Genomic DNA, 27,019 nt, shown 5'->3' with positions numbered 1-27,019 from the left:
AACCTTTGAGCAGACCGAGTTTGCCAGTTCCTCTGAAGTATTCGCAAGTTGATTCAGTCTTTTATTGATTACTGTAATTCATACTACAGTATACCTTCAAAATAATATGACAATTGTACAAGTGTGTAATATATATTATTAGATCAATAGGTGGCAAATCCTATTGCGTAGGAATTCCCCCCTGAAAAGCTTAGGATCAATGGACAATCTGCAGCAACCGTTAGTACTGTAAAACCTCTGTGGTAGGTCATTGTACTACATCTGTGCAGTCAATTTTATGTAAGGCTATAATCTATGTCTGAGAGTGGTTATGTGAGAGAATAAGAGAAAAATGCACATTTAACATCATATAAAACACCAAAGATTTATTTAAAGTTGTTGTTTGTTGTACATTACAGTGCTCACTGTTTCAAATTTTTCTTTGTTAATTTCTATACAAATTTATTGCTTTATTTAACGAACAGAAAATATGTCTTGGCTCTGTGGTGGTAAGTTAAAGGGAATTACTACGCTGTTCAGTTAAAAAAAAAATAAAAACTTCTGTAGCATTTCTCAAATCCTGTACAGTCTGGGGGTCAGGGTGGGGATATGCAGCCACACCACTGGCAAGAATCAGTTTGCTTGTAAGGCTGCTTTGATCATCACCTTTCTGCTTTTAAAAGATATTGCTTTAATTATTCAAGGAATTTTGAATGAGGATGCAGCCTCTTTTCAGCAGTGCTCTGCTGAGTTACTCGCACATTTGCACCCATGAGCTGCACTGTACAAATGTTAGATACCAATTGCATTTTGGAATTTAAATTGGCAACATTGTGGTCTCGATCTGCATGTTTAAACCTTGTCCTAATGCACTCCTGTTCAGGCTTTGGATTAAATATTTCAACCTGTTCTGACCTAAAAATGCATTTACATTGTATTTAGTTTGCCAATCAAACTGTTGTGTGGCCAAAAATGCATAATCAGGTCTTTAGTTTCTTTCTGTTGTGGTGCATATTTTCAGCTACAGTAATTACTTGCAAAATCCTTTGAGGATATCTAATATGCGCTTATGTACATCAATATCCAGATAAACAAATATAAGTGCATACACGCAAAGTTGCACAGACACTCTCATGCTGAGGTCTCAACATTTATGAGTACAAAGAGCAATGAACATACACACGCATGCACACACACTCTCTTCCCACCCAGTCATATATTTTTTCCTGTGTTTTTGTCAATTTTCTTTTCTTCAAACCTACTCTGTTTTCTGTTTTCATTATCTTCTTTTTTCATCACGGTTCCTGATTCTATTATATTTACAATTGTCTTGATTCCATTTCATGATGATTTTTGGTTGGGTGCAGTGCAGTCGACTTAAAATACTCTGTGGCTCACTTTGCTTCAGGGTATTATGTCTGGGTGTACAGAGGTAATAACCAACAATCCTCCATTTTCTAAATCACACCTGGAACATTACCTCCTGTTGGCACCGAGCATCAATAGCAACTTTTTGGATGCTTGTCGGGCTCCACACACCTCGGCCGACCTGCCACTCTGCCATATTTTTGACTGACATAGTGGTGACAACCACTATTCCTGGGTAAAAAACACAAACATACACTTCTATCTAAACCCCTCCAAAGCTTTTATTTCCAGCTGATTTCCCCTTGTAACCCCACTGTTCTTACCTCATAGATGAATTAAGTCTGGAACAGGTAACACAGCATGATAATGTGAGAGGAAGGAAGGCATAGAGAGAAAGAAGAATGAGACCCAGGTATAAAGACTGAGATATGGGAAGGTAAAAAGAATGATATTGAAGACACAGAGGTGACAAACTGACAGAAAGAAAAGGAATACAGGGAGTGAGAAAGTGTGAGCGTGGAAGACAGAGGCATTTGTTACCTGGTTGTAAACTGCTGTGCTGCACATAAATCCCATTACTTTGGGTAGAGCACTGGCTGATCCCACCGTTACCGTCACCCACGCGTCCCCAGGAAATTGAAGCTATAATTCTCAAATCCTCAGTTCCTCGCCCCTCGTTTCACTCAGGGTGTTCTCTCTTATGTTTTCTCGTCTTCTCAGGCTTTCTGTCTATAACTTGACCCTATTCTATTATTAGGATTACATGTTAAATGTATTTAGTTGTGTGTTTATTTGTTGGGCAAATTGGTGCTAGAACTTTTCAGTAGTCTGCAGAAAACAATATAATTGTGTGTGTGCATTGTGGGCATTCACATGATGGAGTGCCTGATGGCGACCAAATCAGCTTGATAATCAGAACCAAGAGTCCATACGCTTGACATTTTAATGAAACTAAGTCCGCAGGTGCTTTTCAGTCTAAGATAACTGTGTGCTTGTCATGCATGCAGTCAATTAAGAGACAGCTGTTCAGTTGCCTGTGAGTTTGAGCAGCTCGGCACCATAGAAATGAATTCTTCCCAAGCATGATGAAGCTTTGTCACAATGAGTTCTCCATTAATCCTCACTGGTCAACTTTCTCACCATTTCCACCATCAACACTTCTGCAGCCTAATTCTGTCATACTTCCTCGCATTGCATTTTTTTCAAATCACCTGAAATATAACAAGACAAAAGAATGGGGGGAAAAAACATGTTTATTTTAGTTTTACGTTTTAGTATCACTAAGATTACACTAATGAATTTCAGTAATTTTCACAACCAGAAATAAAAATAAAATCTCTGAGGCTTTATTTATCAGACTGTGTGTAACCATCTGTGGTTTCATGTTTCCACACTACATGTCTACAGGTAATCAAAAGAAATATTAGGGAGTGACTTTGGGGACTTAATGACTATTTTATTAATTATCCTTTAGCAGTCATGACATTAGGCAGAAGGCAGGGACAGACCCTGAACAGGTCCATCACCAGGCTAAAACAGATGCTCACTGACATAATAGTGAGTTATAACCACTCTCTAATCTACCATGTCTTTCAAATATGTGACATGAGCGCACTCAGAGGAAAACCACATGAGCAACATGCGTACTCTCTTTGATGTATCAGGCTTTAAAATAACAGTGTAATCAATTATGACAACACACAGAGCTGTGCAACAATTACCCTGATATTTTATTTCACTTTAACAAACAGGCAAATTACCAAGCGAAACAGTTTCCATGGAGGTTTGTTTAATACTTAGAAAGCTCTTCAGGCCTACAGGGGTTTACTTTCCTAGTGCTGTGATTTGATACAATGGGAGTGGACAGTGCTATTTATGTGCTGATTGCAGTTGTTACACCAGTGAAATTTCTTGTCAGCTTGAGAGCCATCACTAGTGAGGTTAGCTAAAGAGATATCCCATTAGTGTGTGTGTTTTTGCATGCACAACTTTGTCACCCGTTTAAGTGAGTACAGGCCTGTGTGTGTGTGTGTGTGCACAGGTTTGTGCTCATTCTAGTATTAGTAGAAACATGCATCTGTAAACTAGTTTGTCGAGCCTCAGTGCACCTCTTTCATTACGGCGATTGCAATCTGTTAAAAAAGAGATTAGATGAGAGGATGTACTGCATGAAGTCTATTAGAGGAATGAATTGCTTCCTGTACTCTGTGGGGTCAGTCTCTCACTGAGGATTAACCGTCTCTCAGGTTGATAAAACCCTGAATTCTCCTCCTCCTCCTTTTCCTCTAGAGCCCATTTAAAAAAAACAGTCTGGAGTAGACTCATTCATTCAAAATGCTCAAATATAAATATTTAAAACCTCACAGATTTTTCTGCACCTCAGAGTGTTTCATGGTCATATTTAAGCCTCCCAATCTGCTGACCAGGTACTGAGGTAGTCACACAAGATCCAAGATTCAGAACCTGTCAGGACCCACACTGACTCTCAATATGTGGCAATTGTTATTTATAAAAATAAGAAAAAAAAACAGACAATTAATACTGTATCACAGGTATCACAGTTTCTTCCACCTTTAGAGTCAGCTGTGAAATGGGTTGACTTCATCTTGAGTGTGTGGTAATACTGTAAGAGATGACATTGAAGTGTACAGTATTTCTAAGGTCCTTTTTATTTTCCAAGGCACCACACTGTACACTGTACAAGTGTAGCAAATGGTAGGAAGAGGTAAATGGCCCAGATGACAGACTGCTCCAGTTCATTCTTTACACAGGTTACTGTAGGTTCATCTGGTTCATGTTCTGAGGTTGGATTTTGTTTATTTTCTACAAGCATCTAAACCTATTAGAGAGTGTAAGCCTCTTTCATCTTTCTTCATCCACTGAATTGGAATGAATTCACATTGGCAAATAAAATAGGTGTTTAACACTGCAGCTCAGTGTGTGTGTGTGTGTGTGTGTGTGTGTGTGTGTGTGTGTGTGGTTCAGTTTTTGTGCCAGAGGAGATAAATTCTCCAAACAAGGAGCATACTGTATATCAAGCAAATGAATTCATTTACAAAATAACTGGGAGAAAACTGTGCAACAACGTCAGTAGCCAAGTTTATTGTTTGCTTTTATTTTATCTCTAAAATGACCCTGGCAGCATTTTCTTGTAATATGTAATTATGTTTCCATAATGCAAAACAACATAAAGTTTAAAGATATACAGTCTCACAGGGCTGCTACAGAAGACCCCCAAAAAAAAGAAAAATGACATTGTGATGTGGCAGTTTAATAAAAAATACTTGCATAATGTAAAGAGGCAGGTTGACTAGGCACATTTAAAACAGAACAGAATGACCTTGTTTTTTTTCTGTGCTTTTGCTGCTATAAGTCAGCCAAATAATTAGGAGAAGTAGAGTTATACACACATACACATATCTGCACAAGAGAGCTCAACAGTACAACCACAGATTAGTAACTTGTAGCCAGTGAAGCAGCTCCAGTAGGGAATCTGGGGCTTGACTGCTTTGCTCCAGGGTGTTTTTACTGTAGTTGATGGGGGAGGGGGAACCTTTCTATTTTACTTCACCCAAAAAAAATTTGTTGCCACTCGAGGGATTTAAATAGGTGACTTTTTGGTCACAAGCTCATTTCTCTCAGCGTTACCTTCCTGTCACCCCATTTACACCCTCTGGCAAGATATGCAAAAACCTATTACAAAATTTTGCAGGTATGACTGCCACCTATGTGATCTGAAGCTTTTTGAATACTTTAAAAAGTGCTCAGATTTACATTGACCTAGACGGTATAACCATGTTTGCTTTACAAAGAAGTTTTCAACAGGACATGCTGGAATTATTATAGCCACTGAACAACCATTTTATTGGTTGCAGTGGCCATCTGCCAGGTTTCCTTTGCTGTAACAGGTTAGTTAAAAAAAGTGAATGAGATGAATTGCCTTTTTAGTTTTGTCTGTTTTTTCATCAAATACACATTCCTTTCTTTCTTTCCTTTTCTTTCTTTCTTTCTTCCTTTCTTTTAATTGTTTATAAAACAGAAGTTGCTACATCTTTTGATTTTTGCTCAACAGGGGGCAGAATTGCACCAGACTTGACATACTATTACACAAACCTGCTATGGTTAACATGTTAACAAAACAATTGCCTACTTACAAACACGAAAGAAACGTTATCTTTACCTTGGAGTCATATTTCTGCCTCTTAACAAATGAATGCAAGTCCTAAATGCAGTCTGCGTCTTTAAACTCTGGTTTGGTCTTCACCAACATTTAGCTGCTAGACAGCCAGTGTCGGGTGCTAACTTTCTCTGTGGTTTTGTTATATGTGTAACATTATCAGAAGTTCTGTTTTGAAACAGTTAACTGCTGCTGCTGGAAATTGAGTTGATAGGAGCAGTGAGACTGAATCACACAATAGGCCTACACAATAGAAGAAGCTAACACATTATATGGAGCAGCAGAGCTGGACATACATTTTCTGTGGGTTTGTCTCTTTCGTCTCACATGACAAATGTTCATTGGATTCGGTCTTAGTATACTGGTTTTAGGAGCATTAAGCATCAAACTTTCAATAAAACTTTCAAATGCACAACGTGAAATATTTTTACTTGTGTTGGAGTAACTTAGTTTAACTAAACTCCACAAGCAGGCTACTTAAGCAGCCTCTTGAGTTTGCATTTTGTTGTGTTTGGTAGGGTAATGATGAATGGTTCACCTTAGATTGCCACTTTAAAACTGTAAAATACATTATATTTACTTGTTACACTTATTATTAGCATTTCAGTCATACAGCTAGCATGTCGTTTGCCACCATTGTGCTGAACACTGAGCTTGATAACCTACCTCACCCACATCTCTAATCAACTGGCAAAGTTACACACCTACTGAACACCTACACCTACTGAAAGAGGGTGCTCAAGAGCCAATAGACCCATGGTGCTGGATTTCTGGCAGCTACACAGACTGAAATCCAGGCTCACCCTTCTTCGCTGTTGTTTCCTGACAGCTTTAGTTGCTCATGAGATAAAGCTTTAAACTATCAAGATAATTTTATTCACACCCTTTATTTAGTAATTGTGCAGATGGTACACACTCTGTGAGCCAGTGTAGTTATCAGTACACAGTCACTATGGTTGTGTTTCTTTTCTCTGTCTCTCCAAACCTCCTCTTAGATGATTAATATCCTTTTTTTCTTTTTGCCCTTTCTCCTTCCTCTGCTTCAGCCCTGTCCTTTATTCTCTCCTTCCTTGTCAGTTTTTCAGTACTGTACCATGTAGTGTGTGTGTGTGTGTATGTGTGTGTGTGTGCCCCTCGCTTCCACTGCTCTGCCCTTTTTTTTGTATTTTGAAACTGCTGGGGTCCAATCGATCTATGTCTAGCGACAGGATTTTTTATTTATTTATTTATTTTGCCTCTACAGTTGCATTTTGGGTCATCCCGTTCCATTCTTGTTAGGTCAGTCATAGGAAATGGACGCAGTGGCTTGGGGAAGGTACGGACGATACGAGAGCAGGGGAGCAGGGACATGAATTACCTTTGGTTTTCTGATTAGTATGTGCTGAGAAAAGACTGGAAATGCAAGCACCCTCACAGGAATGAACACTGGCTCGCAAGCACTCACACACAGTGGGAAACAAATACACTCAGGTACATATTTGCATGTATCCACACACTACATCATATTTGCAGTCAGAACAGAATTATAAACGGCTTCTGTTTGCTGATTTGTTTGGACGTCAGGTCTTGCCTGTGTGTCTTGGGCTTTGCGCAGTGAAGTGGCAATCCTCTGTAGACATCTGGAGCTTCCTCCCATGAAATATCCATAAGTGGTTCTGAGAATTTGAGGGTTCATTACTGCTCACGATGCATTTATACCAGTATATGTACAGACCTTAAATACCACAATCTTCCTGATTTTTACTTTGGTTGTTAAAACAAGGATTGAGTTGGATGCCAAGTAAATGCATTTACCAGCATCAGCAGCTCTTTCTGTGGTAAACACACACGCACACACACACAACACTTAGTCTCATTCTCACTTTTAAATAATGCCATCACTTGCATTCAAAATCTTGTAACCATCCTGCAACCCCACTGAGAAGCCTTTATTTGCATCAAGATAGGACAGGTGCAGAGAGAGAAGTTAACATTACTACTGTCAGACTTCAGCATCTGTGGGTTTCAACATCTGTAAATACCAATCCTGTACAACAGTTGCAAAGCAAAAGAAAAACAACAAGAGCTCTGTTCTGTGTAACAACAGAGAAAGTCATTTGCATGTGTAATCCTCTCTTCTCTCTTCCTCCCCTGTGCCTCCCCCTTTAGCTCCCCCAATGATTCGCTTGTCAGTCAACGACACGGTGGTGGTGGATCCCGGGCAGGATGTGCTCTTAACCTGCGAGGTGACTGCAGGTTTCCCTCTCCCCACTGTGACATGGTCGCGTTACCCCGGGCCCCTTCCCCTTAGCGCCCAAATGCGAGGGGCAACGCTGATTTTGCGGGCGGTCACACCAGCTGACGCAGGCTTCTACAACTGCACGGCTATCAACAATGTGGGCAACCCTGCTCGCAAGAATGTCAATCTCATTGTCAGGAGTAAGTATGTATGTTTGTTCCCAGGGAAAAGAGGGACAGAAGGTGGGAGATTTATTGGTGAGTTATTGGATAGTATGTACATGTCCACCATTATTTTGCTGTCTAGGGTGTAGGGGGGAAATGCTTTAATCCATACTTGACATAATTTATGCCGTTAATCCAGCAGTAATTTGGATTCCTCATTTACCAGCTTTGAAACTGGGGGTAATGTGTACAATATTTAATATATTTATTTATATTGTGATCATTTCATATGTTTTCTTCTTTTTTTATTAATTTATGTAGCTGAGGGGACAGTAAACAACAGATTATTAAAGCAGACTCAGATCTTTTGTTTTATTCTTTTTGACAAAGTAAATACACACATAAGTACACATACAATAAATACCCTAGTATTCTTGAATATATTTGATTAAACTTTTAGTCATTTTCATTTTCATCACTTCTATCTGTGCCTCTTTCAATCAAATACTTAAAGCTGAAATGAATTCCCTCACTTAAAACATTCATTCCTTGCTAGGATCACTCGCTGGCTGTATGATTATGCATGCAAATGTGTGCTAATATATTCATGTGTGTATGTGTGTACAGTATGTGTCTGTGTTGTGTGTGAGATACGTGCAGTTGATCCATCATTACAGAGCGCTACATGAATCTTGTCAGAATAGGCAGGTTAAGTATCGCTATTTTTCTAATTCCCCTGCCGTTAAAACAGAAGCCTTCCATTCGCCCTCCCCTCGGGCTATTTTTAGTCCCTTTAATCATCTTTATTCACTCCAATTAGTTAGACTGGAGTGGAAGCAATTAGCGACAGTCTCTTCTGTTAGTTAACACTGTAGAGAACGTATGCTGGATGGGTTTCTCCTGTTAGCTTAATGGGCCTGAACGCATCGTCACACATGCACAGGTGGCAAGACGGTGAACGAGAAGCACACATACACATGCAGTGAGTTCACAGAGGCTGAAGTTGGCAGGTAAGGCAGGCGACACAGTCGTACATGCTCTTGGATACACATACAGCCACAGCCTCTCACGTCACACACACATTAAGGCACACAAGGCATCGTCTCCACACCAAGCAGGTTAAGTTTTAGGATTGTATTTAACCATATGGTCACTGCCTCATAACCATGGCCCCACCCAAGGATCTTGTTAACAAGCTCAAAAGAAGTTTTAAATCAAGCCCCCCTCTCCTCCTTGCCGCTTGTCTCTCCCCTTAGTGGGGAAACAGAGAGCTGTTTTGTATTCAACGTGGAAATCTGTTGGGGAAACGCAGCCTTTGAAACTGAAAATTAAATGTGACAGTGTGAGAGTTACTCTTTGTCCTTGATTTTGTTTCCCCCCCTCCTCTTTATCCCCCTGTTATTTTATTCTGTATCTCGCTCCTTTTGTCTCCCCCTCCTTCACAATTTTCTTCTTCCTTTCTCTCTCTCTTTCTTTCTTCTTCAATTTCCTTTTCCTTTGGTTTCTTTTTGTCATGCTGCCCCCTCCTCATGCCTCACACTCTATTTCGCATATCTACCGTTTGGTATTAGCCAACTTGCCCCTCCTCCACCCACTTTTTTCTTTTAATTGCTTTTTTACTCTCACCCTCTCGCTCACTCGAATTTTCAAATGAAACTGAGGTCATAGCAGGTAAGACATCAATAAACACATGTAATAATCATACTGTAGGAGAAAAAAATTACACTCACTGGTTCCAATCACCACTCAAACGTCATAATGCAAACATGTCACCAATTTACAGTAACTCAAAGCACTAGCACCTCAGGTAGGACTTTCAAGTAGGTTTAATGCTACATGAGGCTGGTGATTTGTATAGATATTTGGCAAATACATATTTGTGTCATTTGTTCATAGTATTGTATTTACTTTATGCAAATATGCCCCCAAACGTGAATTTGTGAGTGAGAGAGTGAATTTCTTTGTGAATTACAAGCCAGTGCCATGAATATGATTAAAGTAGAAAATATTCCAACAAAAGTGTGTTTTTCTTTATCATTATTTTTGTTATTTCCCAGTCATTTCTAAGTGACTTAAAAAATGTATATTATAAAATATTATGCCAGTAACATTCCTCCTCCATTCATTGTTTACATGACTTAACCACAACCAGTCTCCAAAACTGTACCATATATTTAACCCTTTCTTCTTTCTTCTTCTTCTTCATCCCCCTACCTCCACACACACAGCCATGAGCAACCTGACCTTCCAAATTACACCGGACTCCAACAAGGACAGCGAGACCATCCAGATGGGTCGGGACCTCAAGCTGTCGTGCCACGTTGATGCCACCCCACAGGACAAGGTCAACTACACCTGGTACAAAAATGGCTCACCTGTCTTCAACTCAGATAGCCTGATCTTGCTGCGCAGCGACCCTGACATGGCACCCGGCACCAGTAGCTTGGAGATTGTGGACATGAAGTTCAGAGACTTGGCTACCTACAGCTGCGTGGCGAACTTCCCAGGCTGCAGTGTCCCGGAGCTCCGTGTGGATGTCAACATCTCTCAAAACAGTGGTGGGATTTTACTTCTCTTTTTTATTTCAAACCTCTGTCAGACTGAAGCTATAGTGAAATAGCTAACTCGTACTTTCAAATAAGAAAAAAAAAACATACCTCTGCAAGGTCAATGCATTTTCCTGTATTCAGATTACAAACATTAAGAAATCTAAATGTTCCAATGGGCTGTAGATCAGTGCATGTATTTAGCTGTTTGTTTAGAGTCTTGATTACCACTCAGCCTGACTTGTCAGTTCCCCCAATTTTGCATCAGTAAAGAGAACAACAGCAGCTTCGTTTACAGTGGAATGAAGGATCCAAGGAGTTAGATGGACAGTAAATTTTAGGAACACCTGCCACTGGTATTCCTAAAGACACAACCTGTTGCACTTACACACTACACAAATTTTGAATCTGATTACATAATTTTAAATTAAATTTTTTCTTACCCCTCTACTATATTTTCATCAGACAGTGTCTTTTTCTTTTCCCTTTTCTGACACTCTTTGCCCCCTTGTTGCTCTGTAGGTACAACACAGAGATTGGGAGAATCACAGTGATGTAAAAATGTGGGCGTTCTTGTGTGTAGTTATCCATAATGTTATTACTTAATACTGAGCAGTAATCTCTCTTAATGTTCCCATGCTACATTGAAACTGTGTGATTGTCCAATAAAATTAGACTTGTAAATGTCAGTTTCTTTCATAGCTGTTTATTCTCCATCTGTCTCTGTTATCCAGTTTCTCTGTTCACACCATCTGTCATTTTAAACTCACGTCCACCTCCTGACTTGTTATATAACAACATATAACAACGTATAACCCTTCTTTTCCATTCCATTGTGCTTTTGCTTTGCACTTAAGCATAAAGTCATCTACCTGCACCATTTAGAAGGGTGATAGTGAAACCACTTGTACTCAGAAAACACTTCTCAAGATGTTTCTCTTAGCTTACACGCAGGAGTACTTATATTTGAATAGTATTATTCTGAAAGTGTACAATAGAATATAGAATGAAAATTGTAAGAGGTTTGTTTTCCTTTATTTCAGCAGTTTGTATCATTGTAAAGAAAATTCATACTTTTCAAATACATTATTCTTGTCCGTTTCACCTTAGGTAGTGGTAAGAGATTAAAATTTAAACCTTTTCTTACTTTTCTCTTTCTCTTCCCTTCCCCTTCAGTCTCTCCTCCAGTGCTGTCAGTGCCTGCAGGAGGTCAGGTGGTCAGCGTACGAGAGGGCGGTAACACTGAGCTGGTGTGCTTGGTAGTGGATGGCAAACCACGTCCACCTATACTATGGTCACGGATGGAAAAGGACCTGCTAATGCCATCAGGGAAGCCTGTGGTGGAGACCCCTGATGGCCGCTTGAGGCTTAAGAATGTCAGTCGGGACATGATGGGGTTGTACCGGTGCCAGACTGCTCCATACAACGGCCTTAACATCAAACGCAGAGAGGCACAGGTCCAACTCAATGTGCAGTGTAAGTGTGGATCAGCATTTGACATACAACGTGCAATAACATCCTTTACAATGAGTGGAAGGTCAGGGTCACACATTGAGAGTACTTGTGCCAACCACTTTTAGTGCAGTTTGGTGTAAATAAGTCCAGATTTGTTGCTCTCGAATACTTAGTCTAGCTGTATCTTGTCTTCTACTAAGATAATAAAGAATAATATGAAACTTTAATGATCCTTGGGTAACAGGGCAATAGTGGCAGCAAATGGTAGTTGTAATTATATCAGCAGTGCAAAGAAAAATACATTATAAATGAAAATAAAACAAAATAAAACAAAACATAATGATACACCAAACAGAACTTCAGAACTAGAATATATCCAGTAGCAATGTGTAAAAATAAAGTAGTAAAGCTTAAAGATTATATCCGGTATTGGATATTAACAGTAACAAAAGTACTACCAGTACAGAGAAAATGTTTGGTAGGCATCGTTTTAATGGAAGTATACCATCTCTGTGGGACAGAGGTCCAGTTTTTGAGTAACCTACAGGTCTTTCTAATGGCACTTTGTGTAGACTTCCATAGGCCGCAAAGTCTTTCTTTGTTGCTATGGTAATATCAAGATCCATGAAAACACTTTGCTTTTCTTTTTCCCCACCCTCAATAATGGCATAATCTTCACACTATGTACCCTAAAGACAGGTAAGGAAAGGTATGGTAATGTAAAGAGTGTAAAAAGGGAGAGTTAAAGAAAATGAGGACACACTTCTACGGCTTAAAGGCTGTTTTCTCAAAAATCTACCCTTTCCCCTTTGTGAGCACTCCAGTGGTGTCTGTCATTATAAAACTCCCAGAGGGTGGGCTTTGAGAAAGGAACAGGATCTGTCTTGCTAAAGTAACATATAATTTCAGTACCTTTCCCCTTCCCATGAGGTTAACTACTTTTACTGCCTTCTGCAAAGCTCGTATTATGTCGACACTTCTGACTGTTGCACATCTACCTGCATGTAGTTCCATAAACCTGAGAAAGCATTGCTGGATACTATCACCTTGCATAATCACATTGTAAGTCTCCTCATTTATCCAAACAAACCACATAAAATCGCTTGTCATCTTGTTTTGCTCAGGAGAATGGTGTATGGGGTAGCAGAAGGTTACAAATACACACCCCATCCAAGGAAACCATCACAGATATGTTAAAATTTCTACATGTTCTCAGTTTGTATTAGCACACCAGGTGGGCAAAACCAGTAAACCATATAAAAAACTGTCAGTAACACCAGCACTTACTTGGGATTCCCTGCTGTATTTCTTGATGTTAGTGTTTCTGATGTTAGTTCCTGATGCCACTGTCAAGCTGTAATATATTAAAACTGCTGAATAAAATCAAACACAACAACCTACACAAAACAGTCTCTACAGACTGGGAACACCGAAAGTCAAGTATTTAAGTTGCTTTGGAATCCAAGAGATTTCATCAGTTTTCAACTGGTTTAAGGAAAAGTCTATTTCCTGTTCATTTCCTGTGCATCCATAGTTTTTAGCAAGCCAGGAAAAGGTCAGAGGTCAAAAATAATAATAATAAAAAAAAATAGATTTGTAGTGAGTTTAGTTTATTAAAAAGATCAAACATCCATTAGTTTAAAATGTTGTGAGTTGACTCACTAATGCACTGTACAGGTTGAGGCATGCCCTCTTGGATGACAGTGTATCATTGCATTGGTACAGTAAGTATTTGATTCAGTTGAAAAAATTTTGTTAACGGGGATCCAGTATTCAATTCAGCCCTTTCAACATACTCCCAGCGTGCTCTGTCTACAAGGTCAAGATAAAAGAAAAACGTGAACACAAAAAAACAAGAACAGCGCATGTTTTGAGGTAGCACACTCATTGCTGTTGTAGCTGCATTTATTTGGTGCCAGTCAAGCAAAAGTGCAAGGGAATTGTTTATTTCTTTGCATAGAGTAATTAATAGTATACATCCTGTATAGAATCAGTAAAGCCACTAAACTAAACGTTTTTATCGAATATTTAGAAGAAATTGGTACAGTGCTTTTCCTCTTCTGCATAAAAGCAGGACCAAGTAAGCATTTGTCTGAGAGCATTTGGCCCGTTAGTACCAATTTCCCACTCTGACATACTTGATAAATACAGGCCCAAATCAGCATCCCCTCCTCTCTTCTCTTCTCTTCTCCTCTCCTCTCAGGGCTTGCTAATGCAGGCGGGCAGGGTGGGAAGGGCAACACTCTGTGAGATCTCCTGTCCACACTGTCCAACTCTGATTAATGGTCCAGGTGGCCACCCCACTCTGGACAGAGAAAGAAACAGAGAGATGAGACAGATACATGAGCAGGACCGAGGGAAAGAGAGAGAGAGAGAAACAGGGTTAAGAGAGAGCTTGAAACAGGAAAGCAGGGTTATGGATGGTGAAAGAGGGAAGAGGGCATGGTGAGGCGGCAAGAAAAAAACTTGGGAGGTGTGATTGGGAGGTTTGAAAGCAAGTTCGTAGAGAAATATCATAAAGTATGAGCTATTTCTTTATGTTTATAGCCAACAAAAGTGTGGACAAACAGATCCCTCTGCTTTTCTCCTTTCACTGTCCTTTTTTATGCCCCATTTTACTTCATTTGTTTATTTATAAGGTTTGTTTTGCCTCCTTTCATTTAACACGACTGATTGATGTGAGGGAAAGATGCCATCATTTTTTATGGCAGCTATAATTAAGTGAATACACAGATTCTTGCCACTCTTGCCTCCTATGCTTCCTTTTTCCCCCTTGTATCCTTTCTTTACTTGCCCACTTTCCCTCCTAGAGAGGTGGCTGTTCTTCCTCATTGCCATTCTCATCATCATCAATCAGCTAACTGCTGGCCATGAGAGGGGACCTCTCTCTGTCTTGTCATTCCCTTTCTGCATCCTGCGTTCTCTCATTCTCCCCCTACCTCCCATACTCAATCATCGACTTCTCTCACTTTCACACCACACTTTCCCTATCATTCGTCTTCCTCATTGTCTGCTTCTTTTAAGAGCGGTTTCTCCCTCCCTTAATCCCACTTTACTCCCCCCACACACACCCTCCCTCTCTCAGTCTCATGTAAATTGATTTTCTCTTTGTGTACTGTAAATGTTTGGCTTGGTCAGTGTTGCATTCCCGGATGGAATCCATTTTGCATTCAATAAGACAGATAGCAGTGGTGTGTTTACACGGATTATGGTCTTCTGACTATGAAACATTGCAGTGTGGTTCTGTGAGTCCTGAATGAGGAGCAAATAAATGCAAAAACAATGCTCCAGAGATGTGAAAAGTTGAGTTAGAAGTTGAAGTAACCCAAGGACTTGAAAAGTTGAAACCCACTGCTTAGAAACTTACATAATGGGGGAAAATACTTAAATACTTTAATGCTTAAAGTCAGGTAAGGGAATGTAATAACTTGTCCACTAAATTCTACTGAGGATGGAATGATTTATAAACTGCTCACAAACCAGCTCACAACACCCCTCCTCTCTACCTTCACTCCTCCCTACTTCTATCACCACTGCTCCACAGTTGGTCTATTATTCCTTACCCTTGCCACCTGTTTCCAAAGTCAGATAGCCATCAGTATGCGTATGTGTGTCTATAGGCATGAGCAGGGTATGTGACCATACACTAATCAGTCCATAGGATTACAGTGTGACCTTTGACTGCTCACCCATCCCTCAGCTTTATCACATGTTGCTGCTGTGGCTGCAGGAAGTACCTACACAGTAGTTAAAAGATGTCAAAAGACGTAACAATGACTGGGCATCCAACAGTAAATAACAGTTCACATCTTACAAGCAAGAAAGTAGGAAGAAGTTTGGATGCTGCATCCACATGCTGAGAGTGCTGACTAAAAACAGAGAACACAGAAGCTGTGAAGTTAAATGTTATGGTTATTTCCAGTATTTTTTTTTTTTTAGCATGCAGGTGCTTACTCATGTTTCTCTGACTGGTGTGCAAGCACAGAATAATAAACTGCGATTCCAAACGAGGAATTGGTTTGGCTCTGTATACCTGTGCCTGTAGCTAAATAAATAAATAAATAAAGTGTAAAAGCCTTACTGACGGAGTAAAGAAGTAATAAAATAATACATATCTAAAGAAGAACTCAATAAATTTAATAATAAAATTAAATTGCCATTAAACATTTTAATCAAAAGCAAATCTAAAGATGTAGGTTTTAAGTTTATGTTTGAAGATATCAGCATTGTGTAGGCTATCCTCACACCCTCCCCTATCAGGTGCTTAAACATCATAATAATTTAACTTTCTGTTTTTATTTTCTTCTCTGCTGGGGCTGATTAATTCTGCCCAGAGATTTCCACATTGTATCAAACACAGTAAGAGTGTCTCTCAGTTTCAGTGTTCTCCCCTGCTCATGTTATCTTTACGTCTCTGTTCCTCTCTCTCCTCCTTACTCTAGCTCATTCTGTAGACCTATCTGTCTAAATTACAGACATAACATAGATTAGAATATAATTACACATCTGTGTCTGATATATTTGATTCATAAGGGACTCGAGTCATGCTGTCTCACCTCTGGGGGCTTTAACACCAGATCTCATCACCGTCAGTACAGCAATACCACCATTAGCATCTTGTCTATTATCTACATGATTAGCCAGGGGTGAACTAGCTGGCTGGTGATTTGTGGCAGAGTAATTTGGCTGTGTTGTGTCTTGGCTGACCCCAGGGCAACAGCAGCTAGTCAGTCATTAACCTCAGATACACACATTGCCGCTGACAGGTTAATTACAGCTGGTTAGGATAGGTTAGCAGCAGGGATGGATTTGTGCCTCGTAGAGATGCCTGATCCCTCATGGCAATAACAGTTGTTCTGTGTTGGAGGATTTGTCAGAACCACTGTTTTCTGATGACGTGAGGAAATTTACACCGCAGAGAAAAAAAAAAATGTGAAGAGGCAGATGGAATGAGACATGGATGATGGCGATGTGTGTGCACATCACTGCAGTCCATTTTGCACTGTCCACATCACTAAGCTTAAAATTCCTTCCCAGACTTATCTGCTTTAGTTTATCTCCATCCTTCACTTTGTCATGGAAATAGATTTCAAAATGGAAACCGATTAGGGATAATGGGGGTTTTACATGGATTCACCTCATCGCTACGCTTAATCACAAAGTAAGTGTCCCTAATATCTTGAGTTCTGTCGTCCTCACAGATCCTCCCATATTGGACCCAGTCTTCCAGGATGTGCGTTCTAGAAACTATCAGATGGTGACTCTGAGGTGTACAGTCCTTCGGTCCAATCCGCCACGTCTAACAGACATCCGCTGGTTCCGTAACGGCGATTTCATCCGCATGCCCATGCCAGACCTGAAGGAGACGCCAGAGCTGAAGTTCAAACTGGAGCCTACCAACAATGGCACTTATGAATGCCGAGTCAGCAATACTGCAGGATCATCGACATGTACATTTAATGTCTCTGGTGAGTGAGAAGAAATTTGTAATCAATGTTGGAAAAAAATTATGCTATCTATCTATCTATGCACATGTAAATTTTATTCATATTTAACATGGTTCTTTCATTGTCCCCCCCAATACCACAGCACAACCCTACAATGCAGAATTTTACTTTGACACACCCAACCCAGTCCGGATTCTGAAAGGAAACAACTATTCCTACAATCTGCAGTGGACACAGAAAGATCCTGAGGCCACAGACCGTATCATAGGTTACTGGATTAATGTCCGATTAATGGTAAAGTACTCAGCACTTGCACATGTTGACATGAATCTACACACACACACAAACCTGTATTTACTGTGCTCATGCTCTTGTATGTTCACAGTATATACACAGTACATGGTTTGACAAACAGGAACTCATAATCTTTGTTTATAAAACACTCAGGAGACTGACATTGATCAGTCTGGTTTAAACCAAGGCAAACTTTGGTCATCTGCCTTTGTTTGTAAGTTTGGTATCGCCCTGTCTGAACAGGCTCACAACTTGTGCAGACAAGAACACACATACACAAGTCCATTTGTAGTGAAGTGTGCATGCTGAGTAAACATGAGGCTTCATGAGCTTGGTGCATGTCAGGCGTGTGTGGTCAATCAATAGAGACCTTCACTAAATGAACAAAGCCACAGAGCCCCCTCTTCTCTTCTCTTGATGGATGAAGGATGTTTTATTGTCTTTCCACAACATATTGTGAACTTAGGTTATAGAGATCATTTAAGCAAGAAGAAACCACACAGTAAACGCCATTAAAATTAAAGTAAGCAGATAAACATAAGTATAAAGAGTAAGGATGGGAAACAGACTAAAAAAATCTGAAACATAAACCAGGCCAAGTGGACCCACATTGCAGCATTGTCCTGATAAACACAATGGTAGCCATAACAGCAGATTGTTCAGTGAGAAAGAGAGTTTGCAGAATTTGTCTTAAATTACAGCAGTGCCCTGATATGGAGTAACAGTAACAGCAATTGTTCAGGGAGATGCAGAATTTGTCAGTCTCACCACACCCAGGAAGAAGCTGTTCATCAGCCTGGTGGTTCTGGCCTTGATGCTGCAGAGCCTCCTGCCTGAAGGGAGGGGCGCAAACCATCCCTTAGCAAGCTGGGTAGAGTCCTTCATTGTGCAGGAGGCTTTTTTCCTAAACCTGCCATCATAGATGTCACTGATGTTGGGTAGACTGCTGCCAGTAATCCTTTGTGCAGTCTTTACCATCCACTGCAGAACCTGTCTGTCTGCAGCAGAGCAGTTATCGTTCTATATGGTGATTCAGGAACTGAGGATGCTTTCCATCGCACACCTGTAGAAGGGAGTAAGGACTGAGGTGCCAAGGCCAGCGCGCTTCAGCCTCCTCAAGAAGTAGAAGTATCGGTGTCTATGTTGATGCTCCACCTCAACAGCTACTCCCCCGATGTGGAGGGGAGGGAAAGCGATGCTGGTCTTCCTAAAGTCCACAATCAGCTCCTTTGTTTTCTTTACATCGATGGAGAGATTGTTTACTTTTCCACTTCCTTCCTTCATTGCTGTGAGTGATGAGTTCCACCGTGTCGTCTGCAAACTTCACTATCTGATTTTGATGCTTGGCTTCGCAGTCACAGGTCAGCAGTGTGTACAGTAGGGGGCCGAGGACATATCTCTGGGGGAAAATGGTATTAAGGGTGATGGGGGAGGATGAGATGTGGAAGTACTGGGGCCTATTATTTGTTAAAACGTCCACTCTTCTCTTCTCTTCTCTTCTCCTCCACTAAATTTTTTATGCTTGAAATTTAATTTTCACTTGGATTTTAATTCAATTGTCACCTGTGTCTTACCATCAACAATAAACACAGGTAGATTCTCACATTAAAAAAAAAAATCAGCTCTCAGGACCTGCCTTCCACAGTTTCTCCTGCCTTTCACTTCATGTATGGTTGCATGTCTTCATGTTAGCCCCTTCTCAAGAATAGCCATCATGTCTCCTTCAGTCGTCAGGTCACATCACTCAGTCTTATCAAACACAGGCTTCATTTTCAACTTCCCTGTCCCCCCAGAGATGTGAAGATGAGTGGGAGGCTCTAAAAAGCCCCATTAGAGGGCTGAGCCTGAGTTCACAGACCTAAAGTTACAATGCGTGACCATCTTACTTCCCACATGCAGTTACTTCACTGTCACAGAAGGATTTTAACTTTAAGTGACAGACAATAATGTATTTACTCCTGATGTTGTAACCACAGCTTAACAAGACCAGGCACCAATGCCAACATCTTTTCATTTTAGGCAGAATTCAGTCCAGAGGCTGTGAAGAGAGTACAATTTTAATGGTATTTTCATGTTTTAACTTGTCCTCAAAATGATTGACTTTGCATTGATGTGACTTTTCACAGCCCTGTGAGGGGTGTTAGATTAGTCTTGCAGTCGCAAACTTGAATTTAGAATAAGCATGTACTGGAATAACCTTTTAAACCTCGACCCTTATCTTGCCTCCATGTAGATATTAAGCCAGACTACAAGCTATATATGCTCAGGAGATATAATACAGTTACTTGATTGCATTTTATGTATGCTACTGTAGACGTGCATAGCATACTAAGACATTCATGTATGATATACAGAGCCTATGTTATATTTATGGGACACAAGTAACTTTCACACATAGCTATTCAATTACAATCGAATAAAGTGTCAAAAACCTGCAGATTAATGCTATAATAATCGATATCATGACTGTTATAGTTTTTATTATATATATTTTTTAATTCTATCTTGAGGCTTCACTCTTGACCTCCGCCAAACCCCTTCTAACAGTTGTGGAGCCCACATTCTTGTTATGTTTCAAACATCTATTCACAGATTACTGGCCTTGAGTCAGAAGACAGGAAGGATAACAGTGAATTATACACAACTGGCTGGGGGTTGGTGTGTGTGTGTGTGTGAGTGTGAGTGAGTGAGAGAGTGAGAGAGAGAGAGAGAGAGAGAGAGAGAGAGAGAGAGAGATTCACTGAAAGAGAGGGAATGCAGGGTCTGCCAGCTTGCTTTTGTGCGGATGAATGGCTAATTCCCCTCCTACTTTAAGACTTGGCTGCTTACCTTATTAAGTAAAACTCTTCAGGGAGATACAAAATGAGTACTGGCCTTCCTAAGATGCACATTAGGTTGCATACCTAAGCTCTCTGACAACTCTCACTCTGCCTCTCCCCCTTGTTCCTGCTCCCTCTCCTTTTGTCCTCTGTCTGTCTGCCGGTATCCTCATTTCACTCCCAACATTAATTTTCCCAGTCTGTTCCCATTTCTTCCTCTTTCTTTCCCATCTCTCAGTCTGCCCTGCTTCCACTTCTGCTCTTCTCTCTCTCTCTTATTCCATTTTTCCTGCTTTGAGGTACTGTGCTTTAAGTGCAGACTTAATGACATTTAATGTTGGGTGAACCGTGGCAACTGAAATAGCACTGATAAATAGTTGCTGCGAGTTGTTATGCTGACAGTGTTAAAATAATGAGTTGCATTAAGTGGCAGTTTAGGACTTCTTAAATGTTGTTAAACTTTAATTTAATTTCAGGGTTTTTACCTGCATGCTTTTTTATGTGTGCGTTAGACAGCGACCAAAAAGAGACAGAAAAAAAAACAGAAAGCAGAGGGTGAGAGTGAGTAAGGAAGTGAATGAAAATGTGTGAAAGAGAGAAATAAGATGCAAATTAAAGAAAAACAGCAAATCTCACCGGTCCTCTCGACTATTAAATAGAGTACGAGAACATTCAAATGTAATACCATCTCAATTTCACAACCCATCTATTTCTGCAACACTTTCTCCAGCTCATCCTCTTAACGCCTTGACACTCTATCTTTTTAGCACATACAAAATGATGTGGCGGTCTCAGGGGAGACATGCAGACATAGAGGGGAATACAAGAGGACTCAGATTAGTTCATGTAGAGCAGTGCTCTTTACTGTAGGTCTGAGCAGGTCTGTGTCCATTCCTTCAACTCTTGCATATTTGTTGTTGTGTAAGTGAGTGTGTTTCTAATTGAGTTTGTGTATTTTATGGAGTCATGTATGTATATATGAGTGCATTTGTATTTACCTGCATGTATAGCCTATGTCCATCCATTCTTGTGTGTGTGTGTGTGTCTGTGTGTGTAGCATGTTGTGCTCCATGACTCATTGCCAAGCTGTGAAATCCCTGTTTACACTTCTTAATTTAGTTCCCTACTCCCTGTAGGGGCTTTCTCTGTGCAGGAATTAACAGCGCTGACAGACCCTCCTTGTTTCATCAAGCTGTCCTCACACCACAACCTCCACCCCTACGGTTTCTTAAGTGATTACTTTGATTTGTGAAAGATAATTAAAAGGTGGTAATTCTTCCTTTTTGCAACAAGAGAGACAAATTTACAAAGTCTTTTGTGGCTAATTTCAGACACTTTCCTTCATTTAAGCGCACTGACAGAGGAAATGCAAGTTGTCATCAGTTGCACCGTGTTTTATTAATGCAGTGCACCTTTCTCATACATATGCATTTAAGAGAGAGTCATGAAAATCATTATTGATTCACATTTTCTCTCCTTCGCATTTGTTCAGGTGTATTACTGGTGGTTGTATATAGATAGAAGTAAATTTAAATACCATATATTATATACAAATTTCATAGTATCAAACATTAAGCAAACCTCAATTATGAGCAGATTTAAACATCATTAAACTTGATGTTCATCTCCTCAATTCCCTTAAGAGTTTGTTTTAATGACCTCTACGGTGTTGGCTTAACAATTGTATGTGGAAAAAAAAAATGACACTATAATTTTATGAGTACTTGATGCCCAAATTATCTTTCTCAGCTGGAGTTTAATTGGGGCCTAAAAGTTGTTTTGTTTTTTTTCTTATCAAAGCCTGCTGATCTTAGACTGCACGTTTTCAGGCACACAGCTTAGGGTCTTGTATTTAATTTCTAAGCTAGATATGTTCCACGCTGTCTGGATACAGACATATAAACTTTACATACACACATATGCCATAGAAAACTATACACATCATATACACATACACATACACATACACTGCAAAAACACTCAGAGAAGTAAGCTGCCACAATTTCAAATTAATATCATTTCATTTCAAATTAAAAGTCCTCCAGCCTACACGACCATACGTCCTTTGTCTCTACCCTCTGAAAGGACCCATAGGAGCGTCTCCTGAAATATCGGCATTAGTAATGTTCAGGGAAAGATCTGTTTTTTTTGTTTTTTTTTTGTTAAAATAAGGACTTTGTTAAGGTTCGAGGACTTTGGTTGTCATGGCTTTAATAATAAACACCGTTAAAGAATGAATGAGATGAAACAATCATGGATAAAACAAACAACGCTGATCAGTTTCATATGGGGTATTTATATTTGTTCCAATCACAATTACTACGGCTGCTGGAGGTCATCTAACAATAAAGCACAACTATGGATCCTAACAAGCTCCTTGCACAGATTTTTTTTTTACAGGACAGTCTCTAGATTTAACATGTTTGTGTCTCTTTCAATCCTTTCTATTTCTTTTTTCTCCCTCTTCACACCTTCATCCTCCCATCTCTCAGTCTTTCCACCTCATCTCTCCATCGACCGGCTTTCTGCCTGTAGCTATGAAGTTGTGCGCCGTGTATATCATGGAAGTTGTGCAGCTAGCAGCTGACCCTGGCTTCAGATCATAGCTGCACCCAGGTTCTTTCTACACTGAGACACAGTCACGCACAGTCACGCAAACACACCCATGCAAACACACATCCCCATTATCATATATATGAGAAATTAAAAATATTCATGATGAATCAGAGTTGTACATTAATTCAAATATATGAATAATTTATATACATAGCCAGCCCCACTATGCAGATACACTGTATATTCACGCACTAGGCCTCAAAGAGAGCATAGCAAGCGTTGATACGGACACACTGCACGCATTCACTGATGATGACTTGTTCACATACACACATTCTACTATCAGTGGCCTGCTAGGTCAATCATGGAAGAGATCAGTTAATAGAGGATAAAAGAAAAATGAACCTCACACTATTGTTTGAAGAAGACCACGTCTTCTCATGCTGTCAATCCAAGTTTCTCTCACACACCCGTCACTCTGAATCTGAGTTTCTGTGTCATGTCTGCTCTCTCACTCTCACCCTCTTTCACACATTCTTTGTCTTGTTGTCTCTTTGTTGACAAGTCTGATGGAGACACAGCTGAAAACACTGTCTAGCTGAAATTTCTAAAAGCGTCTGTGTGGCACAGACACACACACACACAAACACACGGGTGCACACACATAAAATGAGAGGTAGATGGACTTCCATATCAGTCTATCAACCAACCACCTCTCTGCCTCTCCCTTTTTAAATATGTCAGTCACTCACTCCTGTCACTTTGACTGTCTCCTTCTGTTGGTCCTCGCTCTACATGCTGTAAATCTTTCTTACTCTCCCTGTCCTTTTTCCTATCACTTAGGCATACACACATGCACATAGTACGTCCACTAACCTAGTGAGGGAGGCAGATGGAGACGAAGACAGAGGCAGGGAGACAGAGACTTTTACCTGCAGTATAGGAGCAGCTGAATTCCTCTGAGTCACACCTCAGCACCTCATTGATCCAGTGTGTGTTTCCAGGTCCATGCAGTGTACGTGTGTTAGTGTGTGCATGCTTTTAGTCTAGTTCATTTTTTCCTGTCGTCTAGCTTCCACACACTTTAAGAAAAACCAAAGTGCGTGCGTGCGTGCGTGCGTGTGTGTGTGCGTGTGCGCGGACCATGTCCACTCATGAAGAAAGCACATTCCACCTACTTCTGAAGCTCTGACTCCTCAGCATTATTAACTCATCCCTCCCTGCTAACACACACTTTATGCATATTACATGAGCATTTCTTTTCTTTCCTGCTATATTCCACATAATTATGCATATGCTGTATGAGCAGTGTGTAAATGTTTATATGGATGAATGTGAGCATAAGTGGGTGTTAAAAGGGCACAATGAATTCTACTATGTAACTGCTGTAAAATATTATGCACTGTATGATAATGTAGAAATCTATGAGCAAATCTCTGTACACACACTGCAGATACATTTTAAGCTGATTACTTTATATGTCAACAATAAAAAAAAGCACAGAGGAATGTACTATCAATGAAAGCATGAATTAGAACATTCAAAATAAGTTTTAATAAAGTACAGAAATGTACAATATTAGATCAGTCTCGGGGGACGTTTTGCTGCAGATTGAGTACTTTAATATTTGAGACTTTCAATAACATTTTGCTGGAAACACGTGTACTTTTACTTAGGTGATTTTGAATGCACTTACAATGGAATGTTTTTACATCTTTGCACTGGTGCTATAAGTAAAGAGTATGAGCACTCCTTCTACCACCGGACATATATACTAGGACCTTACTCGTGAAAACTTTAACAAGACACATTGCTGTTTGAGGAATTGAAACCTGTGACCTTTCTTTGATGTGACGGTCTCTTAAACCAAAAGGTCGTTTTGCCTCCTTTTCATTCAAAGATGCAGTATCCTGTTATACAACATCCTGCCTTTTTTTTCTTTCAATCTCCCGTTTCTGAATTCCTTCCAGGACCGTATGTAGGCATGCTGCTAACGAGTGTTAATTGAGTGAGTGCAATGCAGGTAAACCTAGAATTTGTAGATCACTCCAGCTACAGTGCACACAAACAGCAGTTCAATGTGCAAAGGCCCTTAATGCCCTCTAACATTTTTGTTCTCACAGCAGCATCATAAAAGAAAAGTCTGATAGAAGGTGAATTAGAGGAGAGGATATTATTCAGGGAGGAAGAGCGGTTTATATTTAGAAATAGATTATTTACTCTGCATTGAAAGATACCTGCTGTTGTACCAGGGGGGAGAAGGATGTTCATTGACTGGCAAGAGAGGGTGAAAAGTTGGAGCAACTGAAATGGAAACAGCCAGACTGGCACTGAGAAAAGGAGATTTAACAGCCATTAGTGGCATAGTGCCTGGTGGGGAAGGGAGGATTTGATTCCAAGTATGTTGCCGAGCACAAACTTGCAGGGATCGGGCTGTGGCTGCCATGTGGGACTCGCACAGTAATTGGAGTCATACCAATTTCTTGGCAGCCTGGGCAGGAGTCACCATGGTCTTGTCAATAGAAATGATCAGCTCAGTCTCGTTGAGTTTGAATTTGTGGTAGTGAGTAGACATCCAATGGGAATAGCACACCTCAACTTGAGTGTTGGTGGACAGGAGGAAAAGCAGATTTCAGTGTGGCGATGTCAAACTATACAGCACTGTAGTAATTATAAGGGAACTTATGGGATGCATCAGTGTTTCTATGACTTACCAAACTGTTTCTCTTTGGGTTGGAGGAGCTGAGTAGAAGCAGAAGAGCAAGCAGGTCTTTTTTTTTTTTCTTTTAATATGTTTTTTTTCCATTATTTCCCACAAAAGTGGAATAGATTGAAAGTGATAAAAAAAAAAAAAATTATGCTGCTTTTTTTTGGCCAATATTTACTTTAAGCATCTTTTGTAGTGAGAAATTCGGAATGACGGAAATGTAAAGGGGTTTTCAGTGTAATAAATCAAACACCAAATGAAGTCATGCACAGTGGATCTTTTAAATTGTTTTAAAATGGGGAGATTGCATCTGTGCGGTTATTTTGTGCTTGTTATACATTGATTCCTCACCATATAACAGCTCCGTACTATAGACATATATCATAAACACACATATGTGTGTGCATACACATAAACACATATAAATGCCACCCAATATACACATGCAGCGCACACACTGCTGCTTCATGCATAACCTGATAATGGCATGCTGTGGGTGTACTAAGGTGTTATGGTGGAGTGGCTGACCTAATGCATTAGATTGAGCTCACTGTCAGGTCTTTAAGTAGCTGGGATCAGAGGCAGATACACAGCTAATGGATCCTTCTCTCCGTGGGTGGAATAACACCGCTATAGCTCTATTAAAAGTGGTGCTAACAGGAAAAAAAAAAAAAACACCCCTAAGTTAAGTTGAAAAAAAATGAGAAGACAACAATTGGACTGGGTTAACATTATAACCATTTCTTTTTTTTTTAACTTTCATTTTCACTCCAATAATATGCAGCTGACTCAATTTATTTTAAATTGTTTGGGATTCAATGTGGGTAGGTTATACAATGCTTTATCATAAATGAACAGGAAGTGAAAGAAATATGTTTCATTGGCCGATCTTGGTTCGGGAGACCACTGATGTACTGAGACTAACATAGCCTCACTTGCCTTCAAGGCATTTAGGGAGAAAAGATTGTAGCAAATTATTCTTTTGACAGGTGGTTTATTTTGTTTTGGATAAAAGATGAAAGATTAAAAACTTTATGGTATGTGCAATCCAAGTCCTGAGGTGTATTGCTTGGCTATAAGCCCAGAACTGGCTGTATGCCCATACCTAATTTCATTGACCATAAATGGAAATGTGAAGAAACATGCACAGATATGGAGATGTAAAATAATATGATGACATGGTGATTAATAGGGTGTGTGTAGATAAATGACAATTACTTCTACAGCACAAAGAAAATATCTGTGGAACACTGATCACATTCTTTAATCACATTTGAGCAAACTGTATT

At 39.9% G+C, this 27,019-nt stretch overlaps 1 protein-coding gene across 2 annotated transcripts in view; it reads left to right on the top strand.

Annotated features, from left to right (window-relative positions):
• LOC121183725 (MAM domain-containing glycosylphosphatidylinositol anchor protein 1) overlaps nt 1-27,019 on the top strand; it is a 156,838-nt gene that overhangs the window by 103,634 nt on the left and 26,185 nt on the right. For both annotated transcript variants that reach the window (XM_041040931.1, XM_041040922.1), the window contains exons 7-11: nt 7,673-7,942; nt 10,135-10,464; nt 11,629-11,928; nt 17,109-17,375; nt 17,497-17,648. In XM_041040931.1, coding sequence (XP_040896865.1) covers nt 7,673-7,942; nt 10,135-10,464; nt 11,629-11,928; nt 17,109-17,375; nt 17,497-17,648 — 1,319 coding nt within the window. The remainder of the gene's footprint in view (nt 1-7,672; nt 7,943-10,134; nt 10,465-11,628; nt 11,929-17,108; nt 17,376-17,496; nt 17,649-27,019) is intronic.

This window comes from Toxotes jaculatrix, chromosome 1 (assembly GCF_017976425.1).
Source record: "Toxotes jaculatrix isolate fToxJac2 chromosome 1, fToxJac2.pri, whole genome shotgun sequence".
In the NCBI taxonomy this organism is placed as follows: domain Eukaryota; kingdom Metazoa; phylum Chordata; class Actinopteri; family Toxotidae; genus Toxotes; species Toxotes jaculatrix.
Note: the sequence above shows the minus strand (reverse complement) of the source record. Positions and strands in the feature narration are given on the sequence as shown.